General features: G+C 44.3%; 1 protein-coding gene across 1 annotated transcript; it reads right to left on the bottom strand.

Moving 5' to 3' along the window:
- Nucleotides 1–786: 786 nt before the first annotated feature.
- On the bottom strand, nt 787–6,153 carry prss35 (serine protease 35). Its single transcript, XM_079165218.1, has 2 exons — nt 6,055–6,153; nt 787–2,952 (listed from the first exon to the last, which is right to left on the bottom strand). The coding sequence occupies exon 2, from the start codon at nt 2,931–2,933 to the stop codon at nt 1,659–1,661; it is 1,275 nt and encodes a 424-aa protein (XP_079021344.1). The 5' UTR covers nt 2,934–2,952; nt 6,055–6,153; the 3' UTR covers nt 787–1,658.
- Between the last annotated feature and the right edge of the window lie 2,348 nt (nt 6,154–8,501).

Here is an 8,501-nt window from a genome sequence, read left to right as displayed (position 1 = left end):
GCTAAATGCTAGCTGCCAACTTTATCTGCCTGCAATTTGTACTGGTTCATTGCTAGTAGATGACATCTTTCACATTAAACATATAGAAAATATTGATGAGTGAAGCTTCAATGGGAAAAATGAGGCAACAGGGTACATACTGTACATAATGCACAACAGGCTAGAAGTCAGATGCGTGGAAAGGGGCCCAACAATACATTTGGCCCCCAACAAAATAATGCCATGGAGTTCAGTAGTTTGACTTAACATGCATTAGTTGTTGTTGAGTAAGTATGTTTTTGTGAGTTGAACAGCTAATTAAATGGTACAGTTACTGTTATTGGTAGTGGTCTCACAACAATTGTTGTCCACAGACCAGTGTATAATAGTAGACATGGTTCTTTGTAATCAGGATCATCACAAACACACACACACACAAGTAGTAATCTTGATTTAATGGTTGTAGTCTTCAATCGGCATCATTGATTTCAGGTATTTGGTATTCAAAAGGATACTCGCATGAATTTTTGGAACATAAACATCAACTTGAAAGGTAAAAAATATCACATGCCAGATTTAGATTTGTTATTTTATAACAATATTGCCTCGGTAATCTCATTTAACCCTTAGAATTAGAGAAATCTCTACAGCTCAAGTAAATCATTAAATGGTTCAGTCCCCATCTTAACACAACCCCAATATGTCGCCTCGCATGAAATACATCGTTACAGTACTGGGCTATCAAAATATATTCTGAGAAGTCTCCCCGTCCCCCCCCGCCCCCCAAAAAAGTTTACAATTCCATAAATTAGCACCACGTCTTCTGGATAAGCACCGATATAATTATGTGCACAACAATGAAACCACATTTCACTGCGTTGCAAGAACAGAGAAAAGATGGCGTGACTCCCACATCAGACAACTATTCTATCCAGGATTCATGAGGACCCTTTCTCTTTCCAGACAGAAAACAGTCTTTTCTTATAGTTGTAAAAAACATGTCTAGATATACACAATGCAAAACACCAGTTCTATCAATTCAAAAATGTTTATAAAACCAATTATCTCAATAGCTCTATATAGTTCATTTGTAAAACAAAAGTTACATAAATTTCTTCTGGGTCTTTTGTCAAAGCCATCTTTACAGTGGTGGAGGAAATGCGAGTCTCTCCATATAAAGCCTAGTTGGAATTTAAGAAGAATGTACCAGGGGCTTTGCTCACAAACATTTGAATATACACTCTTCCAACATCGTATCCAAAAAGGTCAAATCTTAAAAAAAAAGAAAGAGCCAAAATCGAAAGCAAAACGGCAGATCTCAACGATCTTAAATACATACAATACATATTTTTTTCTTGGTTGTTTTTTTTAAGCAAATAAATTAGAAAAGCTGAAGAGCCACAGTTCTCTTGATGCGCTGACGAGTTCTTGTTGATGTCAACACTGAGTCTGTATGGCTGTGTGCGTGTGTGTGTGTGTGTGTTTGTGTGCGTGTGTGTGTGTGTGTGTGTAGATCAGTGGAGCAGGAGTCCCTGGGAGGCACAGGAGGTAAAAGGAAGGCAGGAAGAGGAGTGGCAGTCGCCGGGGCCCCTGGTGGGTGGTGAGGGGTCGGGGGAGGAGAGTAGGTAGGGTGTAGAGAGAGGTGCTGGTTTAAGGGGGGGGGGGATCCTGTGTTTTTCTTAGGCTACCTGGCACTCACTCGAGTCCCCGTGGACCCAGTAGCAGATCTGGGCATATTTGAGAGGTGTTATCCTCACCGCCACGTTGTAATCCTGCTGCAATCCGTTCCCGTTTACATCCACCCACTGGTGACCGGAGAAAACCCCAATGATCTTCCTCGTCCACTTCTTCTTGCCAGGCTCTTTGAGGCGGATGTAGATCCCAGAGCCGCTGGAGCCGGGCTTGGCGTCGCAGTACTGGTACAACAAGTCGTTGGACTCCTCAGAGACGGAGCAGAACCGGTACACCAGGTTGCCAGGGCGGTCATCATCGAAGCCAGAGAAGTGGATTCTCCCGGCTGGGAGCTTCTTGACCGAGGGGATAACACCCAGATCCATGTGCTTGACCTTTGGCGCTTTCTTCAGCTCCAAAACAGCATAGTCATAATCCGCAGCCAGTCCGTCAGACACACCTTTGAACCAGCCCTTAGGCACCTGGGTCTTCTTCACCCCGGTCCACTTAAATGAAGGTTTCCCTGATTCCGCACTTCGCCGACTCCTGCTCTTTCTACCTTTCCCTTTTCCTTTATGGTCCCCTTTCTCTCCATTGTCTTCCTTTTCTTGCACTTCCTCTTTATCCTTGTCCCCCTTTCTCCTTTTGCCCTTTCCTCGCCCTCCTTTCCCTTTGCCTCCTTTCCCACGTCTGGACTTCTCCTTCAGAATACCAACGCGCAGCTTCTGCACCCCATCTAGATAATCCTTTCCGTCGTGGATGCAGTGGGCAGCGGTCAGCACATGTTTAGGCGACACGAGAACCCCGGAGCATCCTGTGGAGATCTTCACGGAGGTGGAGAAAGGATATTTGGTGGAGAACTGCTTATCTGAGATGGTGAAGCGGGTATCCGTGCCGTACACCTCACGCTTGTGGCGGGAGCTGGACGAGGTGTTCCTGGACCAGTCAGTCACCTCATTGAGGCCCTGCACGGAGACTGAGGTAAACGTGCGTGTGCCGTTGTCGTAAACCGTCTCGTAGGACAGGAACTGCTCCAGGTCGTCCAGAGAGGTGGCGGGGAGGCGACGCTGACACTCGATCCCACAGGTCCCGCTCAGCTCCGGCTGAGGATGGGCTGAAAATGTTGGGCTGCTTAGAGGCACAGTGCGTCTTTTTTTTACCAGAGGCACCTTCCACTGTGGCCAGGTGTACTCGTCGTCCACTGCATTGCCCTCAGCAGCTACAGCCACCACCACAGCCAGCACCGTCACCGGTAGCAGCACACACAGGGGTATGGGGCCCATTGTTAAGTTGGGCCTGGCTCTGGAATATAAAGAATAGAGAGGAAGACTTAGTGACACATTTATAATAGAGGTGAAAAGACTCAAAGATTCAAAGTTTAAACGTATTAGCTGGCTCTGCGAATGACAATGTCAGATGTTTGGTCGGTCCACCACTTTGGTCCAGAATGAAATATCTCAACAACTATTGGATGGATTTACATTAAATATTGTACATGTATGTACAAGTGATCCCTAACTTTTCCTCTTGCACCTACATGGGTTTTACGTTTTTTTAAACGAGATGTCTGGTCAACTACAGGATGGATTCCCATAACATTTAGTTCAGGTACCCGGTGTGCCCAGATGATGAACCTTACTGACTTAAGTGAACCCCTAACTTTTCATCTCGCTCCACCACCAGGTCAAGGTTTTCCTTTATCCAGGAAATATCTCCATGTGTACGAAATGGATTGCCAATACATTTGGTACAAACATCCATGGTTCCCAGAGGATGAACCCCAATCACTTCGCTGTTCCTCGGAAATTTCCTCAAGCGCCACCATGGGGTTTAAAGTTTGGAGTGAAATGTCTCAACAACTATTGAATGGACTGACATTAAACGGCACACATTTGTGCACACATCCGTGTGCCCCTCTTTTATAATCCCTTTGGGCACCATCTGACATTTCATCTGGCGCAATCATCAGACTCTTAGCCTTATTTAAGCTAAGCAATCACATCAACAGTTCAGCATGCCATTGCTCCACCTTTTATAATTCCTTGATATTATGATGCCGCTTCTGCAGCCCATTGCTTATTTTAACTGTTTCCTTCTGTTCCTTAAAATACCAGCTCGCCAGCATAACAATCTGCGACAGTTTTCACGTCATGATTACAAAAAAGCTTTTGACTATGCTTGTGACACTGATGATTCTGTGATACTTGCTTAAGTACTAGACATATCGGGCATACAACACTTCTTATTTGGAATCTTTAATAAGTTTTACACAAATGCAACATGTGGTAAAACTCAGACTCCACTGAGCTGAGATGGTGAGGCCTCCAGGTCGAGAAAATATAAACAGATCCATGTATGGCCACAGGGAGGCAGGGTAGCCCAGAATATTAGAGACATCTGTTGTGTGACAGCACAACACACTCATTATTGCCAAGATTTTCTTAAAAGAGCATTCCTTCTCGTTGCCATTATGTATGTAAAGAAATATTTTTCTCCGTGAAACACATAAAACATTAGCTGTGTGGTTGAGAGGAGATTAATGTCCTCTGAGTCTTGCTGGAGGCTGCGGGCAGCGAGGAGGAGAGGATGAACCCTGATCCCCTGAATGGGCTGAGACAGTGGCTTGGAGGTTTGCCACAATGGTTAACCTTCTCCTGCAGTAATGACCATATCTGGTTTCCTTAGCTCCACTCCACTCCTCGTCGTGCATACAAATGACATCAAACATAAAGGCTGCGTGGACCGCAGACAGCCTGCTGGTTCATGCTTCTACTGTACGTGTGTGATGCCGCCAATAACCCTGATAAAGCTTTAAAACATTCAGCAGACCATCACTTAACTACAGGGTAGGAGAGCCCGGGGATGAAGTCACACAGGAGAAGAAATCATTTGGTTGCTGTGCATTGAGGAGCACTGCGGCAGGAGTGCAAATCCAACAGTTGGTTTCAAACAGAAGTCACAGTGATTGAATTCACTCTGGCGTTTTATTAAGGAAGTTAGATGGTGTGTGACAGACAGAATGATGACCATCTGGGGAATTCAGCTGGAGTTTACATAGTCCAGGGGGTCCACAACCACACATTCATTATCAATGAGATATAAGTGCAGCGTGAAAATGAGGCTGTGCCTGCTTTGGCAAAGCTCCATGTATCACCTGTGGACCATATCGATGCATCATCATCCTCTGCAGAGATACTGCCCAAAGCACCATTTTTTGTTTTACTTGAAACTACCAAGAATACCCTTTTCATTCCAGGTTTGTTTGCCAGAAAGTGCATTGTCATCCATCTGCAAAGGAGACCATTCGGGTTAAGTTTACCACATAGTGTAATAAAACATACCCAGTGGCCAACATCTAACCAGCCCCAAGCAGACAGTGATAAAATACAAGCCCACATGAGCTGTAAAAACAGCCTCAATAAATGAAAATACAAAACTGACCCTAAGTTTCTGTTCAGCTTCACACTCCCACCGCCAGACTCAGACATAACACAAATCTAGGAGAGAGCCTGCAATTATATTCAGCATAGAGTGGAAACTGATACGCTGCCATGATGGCTCTTGGTCACAGAAGGCGCTCATTTGAACAATTTTTCCACTGCAGTCAGCTGAACAAGAAGCGGTGCCCCCTCTCCATCCCACAAGGTAGAGGCACCCGGGAGACAGAGTGACCAAAGGATGGCGCTATTTATATGTGCAAGTGTCCATTTCCAACTCAAGAAGCATGGATCACCTTCTATTGTCACCTTTAATTAAAAGAAAAGATTGTCTCATTCATTTTGACGTGTCTCAGGCACAGAGTTTCCAGCGTGACAAGAACAGGAAAAGACAGTTCTTAGTGTCAGCTCTTAACAATAATGTGTCAAAAAAAAAAGTCTAATTTAAACACAATTTAAAATGTTTTAGTAAATATCCAAGCCGAGTCTCTCCTCATTCCAGAAATAACAAAATATCCCTATTGGCATTGTAATGCATAAAAATGTCCCCATTAAATTAGATATCCAATCCAATCTAAAGAAACCACATCTGTAATTCCACATCTGTTACAGCATAGCATACTGTACTTGGAAAGAATAGGGACAGTATTAATTGCAAATTAATTATGAAAACTGTCTATAAAAGTATTTCTGATTCACGGATTAATAATAACATAAACATCTCTCAAAATATAGATTTTAAAGAAGGAATATTGTGCACCACAATCCGATGAAATTCCTGGGGGGGACAAAGTGCATCTACAAAGAAAATAAGCAACAATCCAAACAGAAAGAAAGCTATTACAAAACTGAAGACATAAACATATGGAATAAAATAAAAAATAAATAATAACTAAAAAACAAATAAAGAGCACACTTCCCTCAGGGTTCAATGAAGAGATCACAATAACTGACAAAGGTTTCCTACCTGCTTGCATCCGATTGATGGAAATGCCAAATCCGCAATGTTTGTTTTCCCTAGAAATATACAAATATGATCCCAGTAGACAACACACGGCTGTTACAGCATCCCAGACGTCCTGGTATCAGCGGGGCGACGGCTCCCTTCTCCTCATTGCTTCTGCTGAGAGAGAGAGAGAGAGAGAGAGTCACAGCCGGGACGCTCCGCTCAGGCTGCACTTGATGCTGAGGAGGGAGGGAGGAAGGGAGGGAGGGAAGGATGGGGGGGAGGCAGAAAAAAAAGAAAAAAAATCTGTAAAGGACTTTCTTTTTTTTTCACTTGTGACAAAAGCTGTTCACATATGGGTGGGACCAGACCGGGCGATCTAAGTAAAGGCTGAATTGGGTGAAGTCAGTGCTCTATTCAGCAGCGGCCCAGTATGGGAGGTGTGCCGGTGTACAGCGGGCATGCGTCCCAGCCAGGCAGCGGGAGGAGCGCGCCTCAGTCAATGGGACATTCAGCGGACTGTGAAGGAATTAGTTCTGCCGCTCACTCCACAATAGATTCCAAGGCGTTTCCATTCTGAGCCGTGCGAGCCTCAACATCTGGAGCGCTTTTTATTCTGCGAGTCCAGTGAGGCGTACACACTAGTGGTTGTGGCTGGACCCATAATGCACCCAAATTCTGTCTTTACACCTAACAGAAATGTGATGACCTTTCATAATGAACAAACATTCAAAATAGAAGGGGATTATGATTAATATTCACAAAATGTTGGCTATCCTTTTTACTCATGTGCAGTAAAAACACCACAGGGGGTTGGGACCTTAACTAAAGGGTAAAGATCCATCTGATCCTGTACATGTGGGTCATGAAACAGCACCAGGAGCAAAGAAAAATCATTGTTCTGTCTTCTAATCTTTAGCTTTTCTGGTAATATGCTGTGTACACATTATATTTGAGGCTACTAACAAACATTCAGATTAAACAATCCTTTATCCTTTACTTAAAAGTGCCGATACCATACTATAAAAATACTCTGTCACATCTAAAACCTCACTCCCTCCAACAGTGCACTTTGACGCATACTTCTTCCTTGTCAAAACCTTGTGCCTACATTACCCACGATGCACCGTGACAACCAATATTTCAGCAAGAGATTCAGGTGGGGTATGTTATTAGCCCTCTGGTTGAAGCTCAGTGTCTCTGAGCACTTGGCCGCTTGCTGCCTCCACATCGTAACAAGAAGGCTGCCACGGTGACTCGTGGAAGTCTCGATGAGCCAAGAAAAAGGCACGGAAAATATGTGTGTAATGAGGGAGAGAAAGAGAGAGAGAGAAAGAAGGGGGGAGGAAGAAAGGAGTGTGATGATACACATCTGGCTCGAGGGGGAATGAGGAGTACAGGATGTAATTTGGATTTGAAACTGATCTTTGTGTAATCACTTATGTCAGTCACTTTGATTTACAGGAGGCTTCACAGCAGTTCAGCCGATGTCGGCAAACTGGTTGTAAATTTACACCAGTTCCTGAATCTGTGTGTGAGAGAGAGACAAGTCTTGGGTGGCCTGCACACCTGACCGGCATGTTGACGATCCTGATGGACGCTCATCCATGTGGGCGGGGATCACATTGTGTTGTTGGAATATGAGCTACGTCTCTCTCTTTTGATTGACCCATTGGTCAGTGAAAACATACTACAGGGACTGTAAACACACCGGGGTCCCTCGAGTGCTTTTTTTTTTGTTGCAAAATCGCACTCATGCTCGGCATATCAAGTTATGCAGCAGGCCACACAGACTGTGGGAAAGAAAAACGTTGTGCGTTTGACATCACCCACAGCTCTCTGAGGGGACTGTTTGAAGCGTCAGTTGGGTTCACCACCCATCGCCATCCTCGTCAAATTACCGAAGCCACAATGTCTAAATTATTTAGGCAAGGAGCCGGGAGGAGCAGAGGTGGGATGAGCACGTGAAACCTTTTCCAGTCAACTAAACACGCCCCCTCGATACCTGAGGTATTGTGGAACCTAATGACAGAATATGAATGTTGAAGAAAAGTTTGTGTTTTCATGTTCAAGTCAGAGAAATATTGTGGCCAACATCTAGTGGCCATTCACGGAACTACAGCTTCAGACACTCGTGGAGTTTTCGACCTCTAGTAGTGGAGCAGTTTAATGACAGGGACCCTGTTTCATTTGTTGTGCATGTGTATGAGGATGCACAGACAAACATATACGCACACACACACACACACACACACACACACACACACACACACACCAATGTGACTGGATACACAGTGCTGCCAATGCTTCCACCCTGTTCCAATGATCTACAGGTGGCAGCGATGTGCCAGTCAAGACTAGCTAGTAAACATGAATACAATGGAGGATTTCACATACTTAAAAAAAAATAATAATCTTACTTGCAAATGTTATATGAGGAAACAAATATGAATGAAAACAGGGCACCT

Source organism: Pholis gunnellus (genome assembly GCF_910591455.1).
Source record: "Pholis gunnellus genome assembly, chromosome: 8".
Taxonomy (NCBI): Eukaryota; Metazoa; Chordata; class Actinopteri; order Perciformes; family Pholidae; genus Pholis; species Pholis gunnellus.
The sequence above is the reverse complement of the archived record's forward strand: the minus strand, read 5'-3'. Positions and strand labels throughout refer to the sequence as shown.

What these genes read in the sequence shown, in the direction of transcription:
- prss35 (XM_079165218.1), bottom strand. Translation starts at nt 2,933, where the DNA reads ATGGGCCCCATACCCCTGTGTGTGCTGCTACCGGTGACGGTGCTGGCT.